Source organism: Atractosteus spatula, chromosome 7 (assembly GCF_055471065.1).
Source record: "Atractosteus spatula isolate fAtrSpa1 chromosome 7, fAtrSpa1.hap1, whole genome shotgun sequence".
In the NCBI taxonomy this organism is placed as follows: Eukaryota; Metazoa; Chordata; class Actinopteri; order Semionotiformes; family Lepisosteidae; genus Atractosteus; species Atractosteus spatula.
This window is the reverse complement of record NC_142712.1, coordinates 50,543,981-50,560,447: the sequence shown is the minus strand read 5'-3', so window position 1 is coordinate 50,560,447 and position 16,467 is coordinate 50,543,981. Positions and strand designations below refer to the sequence as shown.

General features: G+C 51.0%; 1 protein-coding gene across 1 annotated transcript in view; it reads right to left on the bottom strand.

The window, feature by feature from the left end:
- LOC148831345 (SMAD family member 3) overlaps positions 1–15,826 on the bottom strand; it is a 28,671-nt gene extending 12,845 nt beyond the window's left edge. Inside the window, exons 1-5 of the mRNA XM_088920457.1 lie at positions 15,363–15,826; positions 1,746–1,939; positions 1,364–1,498; positions 886–960; positions 628–678 (exon numbers count right to left, since the gene is read on the bottom strand). Of these exons, the coding sequence (XP_088776583.1) occupies positions 628–678; positions 886–960; positions 1,364–1,498; positions 1,746–1,939; positions 15,363–15,568 (661 nt within the window). The 5' untranslated portion in view covers positions 15,569–15,826. The remainder of the gene's footprint in view (positions 1–627; positions 679–885; positions 961–1,363; positions 1,499–1,745; positions 1,940–15,362) is intronic.
- Positions 15,827–16,467: the final 641 nt, after the last annotated feature.

Below are 16,467 nucleotides of genomic sequence, written 5' to 3'. Positions count from 1 at the left end.
CCACTGCAGATGGCTTTCCTGCCCGGGGAAGGAGCAGGAAACTGCTGTGGTATTTGCAGAATCGCTCCTGCTTGCAGGAGAGTCTCACCCCTGCTGCAGGGACTGCAGTCGCTCCCAGGGCCGGGCCTGTCCAGAGCCACAGCACAGCCCTTCAGGAGAACACACGCAGCTCAACACCAAGGCTATCACAATGAGAGAGGCCTGCGTGGGCTCTCAGGAGCCGAGAACTGGACCTCCACTTTTCACTAACTACAGCACACTGAGCTCATTCATGAAAGCCTTTTCTGCCCTGCACACAACATTCCTGGAACCAAAGCCCATTAAGCATAAAGATTTTTTCTTTTCATGGACACATATACAGACTTTAGGTGCTTCTATAACGTTGCTTGGGCCAAACTTTGCTTAATAAATTAAATATGAGGGGTGGATTTAAAATTCTCAGAATCCTAATCCTGAAGCCAGCCAGGTTATTTAAAAGTACTATACAAGCCAATAAACTGGAAAAAAAAATCAATAAAACACTAAACTGAAATATTAAAGAATATGCAGTTTGTCACTCATCCCCAGAGTCTCCTGGTGGACGTACGGCAGAACAGACCGATCGCTCCCATTCCCCTCCTGTCTTACCCAGATTGCTGTGTGCTGGAGAGACAGGATTAGGCGACAAGTTTGGAGAACCTGCAGATTCAAACAGAGAGAAAGAGAAGCTGGTAATGTTGCTCTTGGGTCAGACTCACAAGCGTTCGGAGATACCAAAACTCCTTAGTTTTTTATTTTACAAAAGTGAATGAAAAGTGGGCATCTTTTCCGGTGAGAAAGAAGGAAATCCGTTTCCTTGCTTGAAACTCAGCTGTCAGACGGAAACACTTTCCCAGGCTCCCTCACCTGCATCCATGCCATGGGTCATCTGGTGGTCGCTGGTCTCCCCATCCTCGCTGAGGTAGCCGGGCGGTGGGGTCTCTGAAAGAGCACATAGCAGCCGTCAGCTAGGAACCAGTGGCGAGAGTAAGGCCTGAGCAGACCAGCCTGGATCGCCGCCCCAGGGTCTACACCAGCCGGACCGGCTGTCACAGCCCACTGCCTACAATGCGGACCCCTGTCAAGCCCCCCACTCCCTCACCAGCCATTAAACGATTAACACATGCCAGCAAGCCAACCTGTCTCCTCCAGAAAAAGGGACTATCCCAACACATCAAGAGTCTCTCCTGCTCTCCCCACACTCCCTCTTTTAAACATTGCCCATCTGACTGTCAAATTTAAAAGCCCATTGAATCTGCTTGACGTCAAGGGTCAAAGGTCAAAGGTTGATCTCCCTTCACAGGGGGAAAGCCTCCCTTTCTGCTGTCTCCCCAGGAGCACTTACCAGGTATGTAGTTGCTCTGCGGCTCAATCCCGGCAGGGAAGTTGGTGTTCTCAGGAATGGAGTGGCTGTAGTCATCGAGCGGTGGGTACTCGGTGGGGATCTCTGTATGTCTTGGCACCAAGACGGGGGGCAGCACTGCACGACACATGGAGTAACGTCATACATGTGGCACCACCAGGAAAGGCCTGCTGCCAGGACACGGCTGTGGCGAGGATATCGCCACTCCTTGCACACACGATCAGTCAAACATCAGCCCCTCCCAGCTAGTCCAGTACAGCCAGCTTCTAAGCTGTCTTCCAGTTGGAATCTGGAGCAATTTGCTCAAACAAATCTGCTGTGCGACGGGAGTCTCATTGCCACCTCTGCTCTGCGTGGCACTCACCCGGGGTTTCCACCCGCTGGTAGTGGTAGGGGTTGACGCAGACCTCATCCTTCTTCATGTGGAAGGCAAACTCGCACAGCTCCACGGCCCGCAGCTCGTGATGGCTCTGCAGGTCCGGCCAGCGCCACAGCCGGCAGTAGATCACGTGGGGCAACCCCTTCCTGTGGGACACCTGCAGCCGCCCATCCAGAGACCTGCAAGACATCAGGCGCGCGGTGAGGGCACAAGGCGAGGAAGAGCCGTGGTCTGAACGAGGCCCCTGCAGAACGCGCCAGGCCCAGCTCACAAATCAAGAGCCGCGTCCGTTTCTCTTTCCTGGGGTTGCATCGTTGCGCAGGAGATGAGAACTCTATCCACAAGCGATTCGTTTTAATTGGTCAGGGCACTGCGCAATCATCATTAAGCAAGAGCCATTACACGGCTGAGAAACTGCACATCAGGCCACGTTCGGTCCGTAACGGAGAGCAAGGAGCAATCTACAAAACATATTTAAACCTAACCTGTATGTCTTCAGGAGAAGGGAAACTACAGCCTCTTGGCAAAACCCCACTTTAACATTGACTCAATCCCTGGACCTGGGAAAGAGCAGTGCCTTTTACCATACTGTGCCCTTGAAGAGCCATTACTGGGACTGCTATTTAGACACCAAGAGGATAATTCGTGCCTCAAACTACCTGCCCTCTGCTGGACAGTTCCAGGAGCCACACAGGACAGGCAAAAGGAGCTAAAAGGAAAACAAACACAGCATCTCGGGACAAGCTGGCCTTGTCTGACCTGTGCTGATCACGCCAGCCCCCAGCGTCCCATTGAAAGGGACATAATTCCACCAGCACGCTCTCGCCAATCAGCCACAGAGGAGCCCTCACAGTAGTAGTCTTTATTCACAACGGACACAAAAAAAATTACAGTATCGCCAAGACACTCAATTACTGGAAACAGCTTCATTAATACCTCGTCCTCGTGGACGCACAAAAAAAATATCTATGAATGCCACACTTTCACCCACGGCCTTGCCACACAGCTCCCACAGCTCTGGATCTTGCCAAGAATTATTTTGACACTACCCACATCGCATCTGCATTCGCCAGCAATTAGAACAGGCTGCTGTGAAAGACGTGCACAGCACTCTCAGGGCAAAAGCCCTGTGCTGTGTGCCTGGAGAGAGCCCCCACATTGCCAAGCAGCAAGTCTCAAGTCATAAGGGCCATGCACACAGTACTGTAGGGAGCTGCTGCGCTCAAAGAAGGAGAACATGTGGTTTTCATTTTGTCTCATAGTACGTTTTACTCCCCTGGCAGTGGGTCAGAGAAAGAAAAGGCAGAAACCCGAGACTATAACCCCCTATAGGCCACTTTTGCCAGCATCTGATTAAACAGACAGGCACTTCCTCTGCAAGCCTGTCTATGGCTGTGAACTGTACAACCAACATTCAGGCCCCAGCATTCATGTGGAGGACGGTTAGAATACTTTACTTCTAACGTCCAATTTCATCTGGACACCAAAAATACGATTAAATATGCTTTTACAGGAGTGTTGAGGAAATTAAATCATCTCAGTTTTGCTCTTATTTAGGGAAACGGCGCTTTGCAGAGGCAAACTGGGACCCTGCAATCAAACAAAACCGGTCTAAAAATAAAAGCGACATCATTTATAGTTCCCCCAGCAGCGCCTCAGCCCTTTAATCAAACATTTTCATTTAACCCAACTGGAGTAAGACGGGATCAAAGACGCCCACAGACCAGAGGGGAGGAATGTACGAGGTTCGTAAACAGCACAGCCATTTCCTAACGCTTTACACATCAATGAGCAGGCAGCCGTCGTAAAGAATTAAGGTTAATGGGGCTGAGTCGGTTTATGCTCCCTTTATAAAGCCATGTGGACCTGCCCTGAATGGGTGCGTCACAGCACAGCCATGCCTTCATCCCACGCCTCTCCGGGCCGGAGGGAGTGATCAATCTGCCACCCAAGGATGAGGAGAAGAGGAGGATAGACTCGGATAGTGAGCTACAGGTCAGAGAGCCTCAGATCTGTAGCAGTGGTCGACTGAAACCAGAGCAGCCTCCCACTACACAGCAGTTTCAGGGTTAGGAGTTGCACGTTTGGCACAGCAAATATAAACACATCAGCTCCCTGCACTGCTTTTACGTAACACTCTACAGCTCATAAAGCCTGAAGTGGATCAAACTGTTGTGCAATGGGAGTCAGAAGCCCTTCGTTAGGTCCATAACCAAACTTACAAGTTGAAACGAGCTAGCCTCTTCTCATTTATAGCCTCTTAACCTCCTTAAGATCCAAGAAAGCTTTAGGCCACTGCACCACTTAACGGCACGTCTGGTTCTGCAGCTCCTCTCAGCCTCCTGGAGGTGCCAAGGCCCAGACCCACAAGGTGTATCCAGCAGATCGAGGAAAGGGCAAATCGGGGACCATATCCCACTATGGCTTGAGCTTAGTGAATTAAAAAGTGTCCCCTCGCTGAAAAGGAAAACAGTCCCAGCCTGGATAAGAACAGCTCTGCCTGATCCCGACTCTCAGACAGCCCCCGTTTTGTTCCCGTTTGTGGGTCCACCTCCACTTTATGGGGACCCTGCGCACGCCCGGTACTATTGCAAGAGCCTGACTTCTGAATTGGGACCGAGAACCCATGGCATTCAATAGGCGACACTAATACAGATCTCACCATGAACACCACTCCATGTGCAACTGCGCACTGTATGGAGGGGGAAAAGGGAGCAGGGATGACTGCAGCCAGACCACCCCAGAGCTATCCGCACTGTTGCAGCACTGGCCAGTGGTTCTTCTCCCAGCCAAAGGCGAAGCCCACAAACCACACCCTCCGTATGTGTTCAATATACAGAACGTCCATGACACACTCCAGCCGTAGGGTCCTCCAGACCTGGAGCTGTAACTCTTCAGAAAGTCCTACCATTAGAAAACGTCTGTCTACTCCGAGAACCTTCCCCTCCTCCTCTGTCAAGCCCCGATTCGATGACAAAGGAAATTCAACTGCAGAATGGAGGTGGACACTGGCCTATCTTCATCTCTCCAAGAGCAAGATGTGAAAAGCGGCCTACGATAATTCCAGCACTTTTTATTTTTGCCCAAAAACCAAAACTCACGCCACACCACAAAGTGTGAAAACACGCATGCTCAGCTCCAACTGGAGGATCCAAGGTGAATCCAAGCAAAAAGACACAGAGGGCCTCATCTAGATGAGACACTGTTGTTATTGGAGATCGTGGCGACATGGGAGGTTTCTGCACAGGCTTTCTATAGATCTCCTCAATCTTCCACCACTCCATGTGTCAGCCGACATACACACAGAGCCTTTCAAGGACACAGAACATCAAGGTGCTTTACACAAAACCAGCAGGAACCGAAGTATAAATCTCACGCAGACCATGCAAGTCCGTTCTGAGACTTAACCAGGCCCGTTCTTTCTCCTGTGTCTCACTCAGCATCCTGACCCACTCCTGCCGTTTCTCCTGCTCTCACTGCCGCTGGCTGGCCAGGACACCTGGAAAGACTGGGATCATCACACCTACAAAGTTTATAGTAGAGTTAAATCTATAGGAAATCCAAACATAAGCACAAAGAAGCCAAGACTCTCGAAAAGGCCTGAGCTCGGAAATGAACACCAGCTGCCCCAGGGCAAGGCTGGAAACAAAGCATGTCTGACATGACCCATATGATAAGCAAAGAGAGGTGGAGCACATCCAGGGTCCGGTTCTGGGTTTCAAACACACGTGTCCTTTCCAGCCTCGATTTAAAAGCTGCCGCTCAAACCAACGGCAAACCAGATTCCAGTTCGGCCCCCACAAAGCCCTGGAACCGGAGCCGCACAAGGCACTGGAACTGGAATCCGTTAAAATGGCAGCTGCGATAAGAGGCTCTGTTTGAAAAGGGGAATAAAAACAGGAAGTGAACACGTGCCTGGAAGGGAAGGGCTGCTCTAATCTCCCCTCCACCCCCCTCCCCAACTCTGCCTCCCTTCAGCCGAGCTCCTGTGCACAGGCTCAGCCCCTCAGCCCTAATCTCAGCACCCAGCTCCCCTGCGCAGACACCAGGGCTCCACACAGCCCAGTCTGGATGCAGACGGTTTAAAACCTGCAGCGATAATGCATGTTTATTAAACTTACAATCGCCATGTGCTGTACGCTGGGCCCAACGCGTTTTTCTAAAGAAAAGTAAGGGGATTAAAACAATAAAAAAATGCCGTTTCGAAAGATGCACACTCGATTAAAACAGATCCTCAGTGGTCACCACAAATAAAAAGAAAACCGAAAACAAAATTAAGGAAAAGCACCAATAGAGAAGTGTGGCAGACCGCCTGAAGTCTCTGCGGCATCGAACACCCCCTCCCTCCCCGGCCTGTGGTGTGGTGGGATTGGTTAGACAGCCCGTGCGATGAGCTGTGCTCTCCACTAGCCACTTCCCACACTCTGGTATTGCAATCAGCCTCCCTCACACTTGACACTGATCCACTGGTGACATCATTCCACAGACCCGTGCTGCACCGTGGGGCCCCCGCACAGCCTCACCACATAAGCATGAAATTCCATACTCCCCGTGTGCTGCAGCTCAGTCCCCTTCAGCTTTCGCGATTTGCAGTGCTCCGGATCCGAAGCGCACCGCTGCCCACCTTTCAACGCGACTGGAGCTGCACGTACTGTACCTGTCGGCTCTCAAGGTCAGGTCCGCCAGCCTCCGCGCCGTGACCACCAACCCCTGCTGGCTTGTAATTCCTGGAATGGCTCAAACCGCACCATAATGGGAACCTTATTTCCACCCCAACTGGAGATGCCCAACCCTAACAGCACTGTGAAGTAATGCAGAGAGGATCGTGCGTAAATGTGTGGGCAGATGACGTAGCCATCAGTTACTAAGAGCACTTGGAGCTCTGAGCACACACACACACACAACTGTTTAAAAACCAGGCCTTTCCAAAGGGTTACACACTTATACATTAACACTCTGACTCATTCCCACTGATAGCAGGGGAAGAGACTGGAAAACTGGCTTCAGATAAAAGCTCTTGCTCCACAGAGAGGGGGGGGGAGGGGAACAAGGGCTGCAAAATCAGAATGAGGGCTGTTGTAAATTAATGTCAGAACATCAGCAAGCGCGAGGTCCCGACCCGGGTCACAGCAGTTCTGTTGAAACCCACGAACGCAGGGCTGAACACAGACCCAAAGGAGAAACAGGCGTAGGAGCCGGAAACTCCGCTGCCTCCTCCCAGTGAAGAGCTCTGGGATCCCGAGCTCCAGCCTTCCTCTGGAACTGCACAGGGAGGAAGTGGAGCCCCAGAGCCTCTCTAAATCAGCGCTGCTCTGGCCCAGACCTGGGGATCCATGCTGCTGCCTGCCAGCTGAGCACCTGGCTATTTAACTGGAACTAGGAAGTGGCTGCAGCTCCCAGACAGGTGGACGCTGTTCAGGTGAGGGATCAGCTAGGAAACTCAAGAATGCGATTGCATAACAATGCTCTATACTCAGTCTTCAAGGGGTTTTATGAGCACATGCTGCAGAAAACAGGCAAACAGATTTGGACTTCCTGCGATTACTAAACAGTGTGCATCCGAGACGCATGCTGCAGATGTTGAGAGAGTCCTCTTCCCGTGCTCCAGCAGCGGCAGCAGTAGTAACAGAGAGTACTGACAGCACAGCACAAAGCATGCTTGTCGTCTCCACACAGACTACCCATTATCCCTGCAAATACACAGGCAGCCAGCGCTTTCTAAACCTTCCACCCCGACAGGAACCACAAACCAAACACTCACCCACGCCCTCCCAGGGCAGGCTGTGCATTCCTGGGAGCTGAGTCATGCCGCTGACACTGCACGCTGTATACAGTACAGCAAGTGCCCAGGGGCGCTCGCACTGCCAGATACAGTGACCTGCCGCCCTGGCACAGGCACGGCGTAGGGCAACAGCAGAGGCGTCCGTCGCGAACAGCGCAGCGGCCAGGGCGCAGACATGGCGCAGCACACAGAGCCCCTCGGCCTGCCCGGACTTGGACCAGCTTTTCGTCGCGAGATCCAGTCCGGTGCCTGAGCGCCACACCATGGATTCTCAGTGCACAGCCCAAACCTTCAGGTTTGCCTTTTCCCAAGCTCTTAACCTTTTTTTTTTTGGGGTGACTAGCAGTGCCCAATCATTCCCTCTTGCAGCCATCATGCACCCTACAACGACAAGATTAAAGCAGTCAAGATTTTTAGCTAGAAAAAAGTTAGAGCCAGGATCAAAAGCCGCAATAGGATCCCTGGATTTGAACTGGAAAACAGCTGCAGATGAAGCTCCTGCATGTCCTTCTCAGTTTCCACACATTTACATGAGCATTTAGGACGCCATCAGTGCTACAACACTGTGGGGGTAATCATAAGAGATCACGTCACTCTGTTAAAAGTAAAAAAAAAACTGGACGCTGACAGTAAGTGAAAAAGCATCAGTGACAATGCTGCAGCACTGCAGACACTTGACAGTTACAGCTTCCCCTGTACCGTTTTCTACAGGGACAGGATTTCCTGTAGAGCGCTGAGAGACAGGCCGGCAGCTGCTAAACAGGCTGCAGAGAGCAGAGGGCGATGGCAGGTGGAGGCAGCCCTGCCAGGACACTACATCACACCCTGGGGTACCTTTACACCCCATGCGCTGCTGAGGGATGGGCAGCTTCAAGAACACCCCCTCCCCCCTCCCCCCCTTTCATCAGTGTAAAGCTGGCAGATGTCACTTGAAAACCTGATAATGCACGATAATGCCTGCCCCCTCTTTCATCCTCTATCTTCATACATTCTTTTTAGGACAAATCAAAGACCAGCTGAGATGGTTCTCTGCTCATTTTACCCTGGGCAATCTGTCTTCTTATCATGGCTAAGGTTTGTGGATTTCCTTTTCTGATTCAAGGCTGATATGGAAATGATACAGTTGCATTCCTTTAGACAATACCTTTGGAGCTGTCGGTACTACATGACAGCGGGCTCGCACACAGTGTACTCGATCACATCAGATATCCTGGAAAAAAACAAAGACACTCTACTACATTTGTTCTGCCTAGGGTTAGTAAAACCCAACCGCGCTTTGGAGCTCTAAATATCACCAGATGAAACACAGGAAACACTTTTGTTTAACTCCCCTTTGAAATTAAAACATCAGATCCCTCGCTCTCATGAGCACTGGCTGCTATTACCAATCTAACTGATCCTCTCCATAAAAACTGAAGTTTAACAGAACGCCTTTTACAGTCCATGAAATCAGCTCTTTAGAGAAAAAGAGCAGACCATGGGAACCACACGTTTTTCACGTTAGAATGTCTTTCGTGAAATTCTCAACTTTTTCCCAATGACAAATTCAGCTCCTGGTCCTGCAGGCCAGTATCATGCACACTGGGCAAAAGCGAAACTAAAGCAAGCGCTTGATTTCCACACAACACGCCGGACGTCCAGGACTATTTTTCCTGCGATTGTTAAAAGTATTGCTTAATACATCCTTAAACAATTGCTTAATGCCCACTCCTGCATCCAGTAAATCATTATGACATGAAATGAAAGAGGGGATAATAACACTGCAAGCACTGCCTGGGGAAAACCTCAAATATCTAAGGGTTTTTTCTGTTGCTTTTTCACATATCAGCCAACAACCCACACCCAGTAAGAATCAACCGGACCCAGCCAACGCCACAGACTCACTGAGCAAAACGGTTTTAACCCCAATGTTCACTGAGAAAAAGAGAGAGAGAGAGATGTGTGTGTGTGTGTGTGAGTGGGGGGGGGGGGGGGCGGGGAGTCGATTATAATGAATCCTTCAGACACAGAGGCTCCAGCCTGGGGGAACAGAGAGAATTACGCCTTTGCCTTGACAACTTCGACAAAGCTGCAAGTTTTTATAGCTCCTCCGTTCAGCACAAGAGTATACTTACACAAAGTGCTCCATCAGCACATGTCATCATCACTGCAGCACACTCAGGGCTCTGATTAGCAAGAGCCAGGGCTGGGCTCCATCGCCCACCCTCCTGCGCATGCAACCCATCCGCCAGAAACACTCTCAACACAAGAAAAAGTGCTGCAACAACTCCATTAGACTGCTTGGCAGAATCAGGCTCCTTTGTGCAGAAAGTTTGTATTCTATGGAGTAAAAAAAAAAAGAGGACAAGAAAACAATCCCGGTTTGTTGACTGGCGATGCCCTATGAGCACATCCAACTAGTCCTCACAGGTTTACAGCAAGGCAGCCCGGCGCCAAGTTCAAAACACGGGGCCTGGCTCGGACTGGATCCGGGCCCCAGGACTGGGACAGGGAGGCTGGAGACACGCAAGTCCTGTCCCAGCCCCACGACTGGGCTCGAGCGCTGGGGAAGGCAGGATCTAGCACAGCCGTTTTCCAATATTTGCAAGCACAAGGTGTGCATAAAAGGAAGGGGGTCACCTAACAGACAAAGACACCATCCTGCGATGGTCTATGGTCTATCTCTCCCCACTAAACACAGAGCACAACAGCCCCTCCCCCCACACACACATGTATAAGAAGCAAACACACTCCCCCACACACCCCTTTCTTACACAACCAGCCAAACCTCCTAGGGCCTCCCTGCACTAAGAAACATTCACACACCACCATAAAAGCCCCATGGCAGAGACTACCCCCCCCAGTCAGAGGGTCTGGGAATCCCCAAACCCCTCTCTCGTCTAAACAGCCAGCCCCGTGATTCACGCCAGCGCAACGTGTGCGGACAGGACCAGCCCCGGCTTGGCTTCCAACCAGCCTCTCCAACACACTCCCGGCTGGAAACACGCCGCTCCGGGCTGGAGCCTGTCCTCTGGGTGGGTGTGTGTGTGTGTGCGATCAGAAAACAGCTCGGGGCCCCGTCTGCCGCCCCGCGCCTGTGCTCAGACCCGCCCGTGCCTCTCCACCACTGCCCCTGGAAAACACTCAAGCACCGCTTCCCCAGCGCGCTGCTCCACAACTCCTTTCTACTGCAGCGCCGAGGGCACGCTGCAACCTCCCGTCAGCTGCAAACACGAGCTACCCAGCGAATTCTAAACGAGACGGCCTTATTTTTATCCCCCCCACGTTCTAAATACGCTCGCTTATTCATTTTCTAGCTGGGTGGTTCGGAACTCCCAGAGTCGCCTTGGCTCCTAGTTCATGCAAGCTTTCCACACCCCACGAGAAGCACCGCGCGTTTTAAAACGCGGGCGTAGTCCCCAGCGGGAACGCCGAACGTTTCGGCTTCCAGAAGAGCAGGAGTCTGCTCCTTCAACACCCGGACCCTCACCGGAGTGCATGCCCCGGCCCAGGCTGCTTGCCCTGCGAGTTGATGTACATACAGGGCTTTAATAAAAATGAAAAAATAAAGAATCCTAGATGAACCACAAAGCCCTAGTGTGTTGGTAAGTGCTTGTTTTCAAAGCCACAAGTGCGTTCGATGAGTAAGAGCTGAACTCTGCCCTAAAGCCCTGGTTTCGCGCAGCAAACGGTTTTTTCCCCCCCCAAGACAACTGTGCTGTAACCACAGAGGGCTCCTGGCTTAGCCAGGCACCAGCTCTGTCATTATCACTAGATAATCACATGGTTACCAATATTAAAATCACTAGGTACACCGCGGCCAATTACTGCCCCACCTTTGGTTAAGTAATTTTAGATGTACTCCACAAAGGTCAAAGCAGGTATCTCAACCACAGAGCGTTATTTATTTTTTTATTTAAAAATGCAATGCCTTGAGCAAATAAAACGAGTTGTTCCCGGAGTTCAATCGGTATCAGGAAGTACTCCGGCACTGTGTGCAGAAATTTGCATTTTCACACCACAACACACCACACACTATCCCGATCAAAACGCCCGCAATAAAAACACTGCTGCCGGTACCTGTGGCCCAGAAAGATCCAGGAAACAGGCCGGAATTCCAGCACGCGGTACTGCTGGCATCTCCCTGTTCCTCCTGGAATTCCCAGAGTTCAGAGCGGAGGAACGCCGGAGCAGGTCTGAGGTCTTCACCCGCGTGGAACTTCAGCTTTGCAAAAACAGCTGGCGGAACTCGGGCACACACGCAACGACAGCCAACACCAGGCCCCGACAACAGCGGCCAAAATCGAAATCAACCAGTCTGGAAAACTTCCCGAGTCAGTTCGTTAATTATGCAAGACTACGCTGGGACCCGGAATATTTGAAACCCTCAAAAGGCACCGCCAAAATCAGATACATCAGTGACATACAAACAGGGGGCGCCTTTTAATTTACACCAAGGGTGGTGGGTGTCTGGAACAAGCTACCCAGCCTCCAACAATCAGGCTTCTTTCAAGACTGAGCCCCAGGTCCATTACCAAGCAGCCGAACAAGAAGGACGAGCTCAGCGACCTGCTCTCTGGCCGGTTGCACACAATACAGGGCGATTACACTGCTGCTATCTCCCCCTCCCCAACAAAATCATTGCATTGGGTCAGCTGTGCATGCCCCACCAGCCGTAAGAAACTCTGACTTGTCTGCCTTCGCAAACCTTGCCTAGAGATCCTATAAAGTGCTGTGACATTTCAGCATCGCCTGTTCCAGAGATTCCTATTTGATCATTACCGTGACTTCCCCCGTACGTTCAGGGTGACAGACCGAGACAGCCGGGCAGCCCACAGTCCTGTTCTCCAACAGCCCAGTCCGCACACTCCCACGCACCGCTCGTCCCACTCGGAAACCGGGAAGCTGACAATTCTTCAAGATGGAGGCACTCCCTCCCTCAACAGGTCCTCTGCTTGGGCTGAACAACCCAGCCGGACGAGCCGCTCATGTTTCACCGAATTCTGCTAGAGCTGCGCTCCTCCGTTTGCGGGGGTTAGCGGGGGCCCAGCAGACCGCCACAGCCCTGCTGTCCCCAGCAAACGGAACTCCCCCCGCCTGCAGTCTGCGCCGGTCTGCCCTCTCCCCCTGTGGCCAGCGCTCTCCTGCAGGGGTCAGCTGGAGAGATCTAGCAGTGGGCATGCCTCCTCTCCTCCAGCTGCCGTTCAGGTGTTTCGCGCCAAAGCCACTGGACAACCCCCCTTCAATCTTGATTTTACCTGATATTCCACGACCAAAAAGTCTGCACTGCAGGGATCGCATGGTTTTGTTTGGGTTTTTATGCAAAATGGCGTCGTCCTTCGGATGAGACATAAAACCAAGGCCTGAATCTCTGTCGTCATTAAAATTTGTTACCCCGACGTCCTGGCCAAATTTCTCACTGGCCTTTACCAATCATAGCCACCTGATAATCCCCCTCTATTAACTGGCTTCATCACTCTGCTCTCCCCCCCACTGACAGCTGCTGTGTGGGAAGCGTACTGGCTGCACACTGGTGTAGGTGGAGGGGAGTCCCCATCACCCTTGAGTGGAATGTCCAGAAAAGCACTCTATAGCTAGATAAGACTTTATTGATCCCGAAGGGAAATTGATGTAAATAAGTGTATAAGTGTAAGGATTTTTTTGATGCAAGACCTTATGAATAAATTGTTTTGTGGTTGGTCTCATTGAGGGTCCTTAATCTCGGGATGCTGTTGAGCAGAGAGGGTACTCGGGGGACCCCGGGACACACCCTGGCCACACTCCAGGCTTCAGAGACCCGAAGACTGAGCCGCCAGCGCTGACCGCCACCCGAGGCGACGCAGGGCACGGAACAGCCGCTGCGCCGACGTCCCGCGGAGAAAAACAGAGCCGCGTTCGACCATTTCTACAGCAAAACCCGATCACTTCACACAACCCCCTTCCCCTCTCTTTCTGTTCCTCTTTGAGGCACAAGACTGTTAAAACGGGAACCGGTCAGCGTGGTTCTGACACTAATGAGAGTGGTGAGGCCACACCACTGCGGAGGCCATCACACGTTCCTGAAAGTTTAGAACAGCCACCTACAACAGCGACTCCCTTTGCACGGGGGAGATGAAGTGCTTTGCACCCTCGGCTGTCAAGAGAGTGGAGGATGAGCACGTCAGCTGACAGGGCGTCTGTTTTGGTAAGCACAGCGTAACTCCTCGCCAGCTCCGGCAAAGTCATTTTCTAACAGAACGTGCGTAGCAAGAGGGCTGCACCATGCTTTCGCCCCGAACTGAAACAGAAATAGTAAGAAGCACTGTTTGTTTTAATGGTGGCCAGGGTCTTGCACCGGTGAGCAGTACAAGAATTACTCCTAGCTGAAGGAACAGAATATTAACCAGCTCCAGTGACCAGCATGACTAAATGGGCTGTTTATCGTTTGCGGTTATGGGATTTATCAGGAAGGTGTGTTCTGGGCACAGAGGTAGAAAACCTTCACTGGAAATTACATGACAGCATCCCAGTTCAGCACAACTGAATACATACTGTAGGTCTCGACACTGTTTACAAAAACTTTTTTCCCCCGTTTCACTGAATCACAACCCTAATAAGCGGTCTTCTAGTAAAACAAAATCGAAATAAAATAAAGCCAGCGACACAGTGAACTGCCCATTTTTCAGCTAAATAAGCACATCCTTTTACCAATGCTTTCTGGCGTTTGTTGGTGAACTTGTATAAATACTCCACAGCGATGAATCCTAGCTCTGTGGCCTAAATTCAAAACGATTTGCTCTGTGACATAACGCGCTTAAAGGACCCAGAATAGGAGCTGCACGGACCGAGCGATTCGTCATGTAGTAACAGATAAATAACAGTTCAGCAACTCGTCCTGCAGGAGCTGGTGCGAAACAACTCACGGACTCCGGCAACTACAGTCTGTAGTTTTGCACCGCACGACTTCTGAGGAGGAAACTGCATGTGTTTCAGGGGGGAAACCGGGACATCGAAAACTCCAGGCCTTCGATACAGCGCAAATCGTACATTGTGTGCAGAGTAGGGATTATATCTCGACACGGAGGGAGCGCAAAAACACCAACCGCAGTCCAGTGCACTACATTACACTCCTACGCATCTGGTGTCCGAATACCAGCAAACAAATTATATAAAACTGCAGTCAGAGCCGCCGCGCTTTTTATAACACGCAGGCACAACAACCTTTTAAAACTGAAAAGATGTTTATGAATTATTAATGCTTCATCTTGTCCTCACTTCAATCCCGGCTCCATTCGGCTGTTTTTGTTGTTTATGAAATGCACGATAATACAGGAACTCTGGCGAGCCGCACCAGTCGGAGACCGACCGCAACGTTAGAGAGAAAAAACACCACCCAAAAATGCCAAATTTTAATTATATTAAACGCGACTTCTTGTAACCAACCTGTCAGTACACCACTGAACTGATCGCAAGTGTCCGGAAAAAAAATGGATGCCTGGCAGGCCGTTTACTACACCTTTAAAAAGTTGTAGTGCAATTTCCTTTCATAACAACTATCTCGATCTGCTATAGAGTAATTTATGCTAAAAAAAAATCGGCCAAGTTCAAAGTGACCCACGGGCTAGCTGCTGCTCTCGGTGGTGCTGATAAACTAGCACAGCCATCTGCAAAACCGAGTCAGTAAAACACCCCCACATCACGGAGTTCACCCCTCGGTAAATGTGCTCCGTGCAGACGCTAAATCCGTGGCCGCTAGCGCGCCGTGTTGCGCTCGGTATCCCACCAGAAACATTAACGCTACACCAGCCTGCTGTCACAAAGTGACGGGCCGGGGTCTCTGTCCTGGCACGCGTTATCATTACCTCGGTATAGTAATGCATTTCGTCTTGATGTTCTGGGTCGTGATCGCTTTTTCGAGCTCGTCCAGCTGTCCCGTCTTCTTCAACTTCTTCACCAGGCTCTTCACTGCCTTTTCACACCATTTCTCCTCCTGGCCGTTCTGCTCCCCTTTCTTCCAGCCCAAAAGTCTCTTCACGATCGGGGGAGTGAAAGGCAGAATAGACGACATCTTCCAAAACCTTTCTCTTTTTTTTTTTAACGATGAAGTCCTCCCTCTTCTTTTCCTGCACTGTTTAATTATTAAGTCGTGATCCTACCCGTGTGCGTGTTTATCTATACAGTCATTCCACGGTTCAAAAAGAGTCCGGAAGAATTTAAAAAATAATAAAAGCAAGCGTTAAAATTAAATATCGGGCACAAGAAAAAAAAACTTTGATTGTTCAAACGCTGCCCCAGATGGCTCAGCGCTCGCCCGCAGCACCGCTCTGTTGCACACTGCTCAAACTAGTAACACTCCGCAGCGAAACGTAGTCCTCCTCTCACTAAAGCCGCTATGTGTTTCTCGGTCTCCGCCTTTGTGTGTTTTTCTTTTCTGCGAGATGCCCCCCATCCGAATGCGGGGCGCTTTTCATCCGAAAGAAAACAGAAATCAAACAAGCGAGCGAGAACACCAAATGAAATGCCCACGCAAGGGTATTTTGTTGCCGCTAAGAGGTGTGAAGAGATGTCCAAAGTTTAGCTGCGGGCTTGCACGCTTCGGAGCGAAGAGTCATCCGCTTCTCCTCCTGCTATGTAGTTCAACGCGGTGAGTCGCCCACTAAAGTCTATGGAGGAGTCTGCAATTAATGCAAATTTGCCACTGCCCCCCCCCCTACCACCACCACCTCCTCCTGTGCTCCCCTTTTCAGACTCCAACCGGAGCTGTGAAAGAAGTGAAGTACTGTACTACTGGCCAAATGTGCTGGGTCTTCTGCCGGCCAGCCGGCTTGGTGTGTCATTTCAGCAAGGTTGGGTCTTGGTCTTTAAACCAGGGTGGGTGGCGAGACGACGTGCAACTCGGCCTGGCAAGCTACACCGTAGCATTTTAAGGTATATGACGTTAGCACAGCGCAAAGGATCAGACGACCC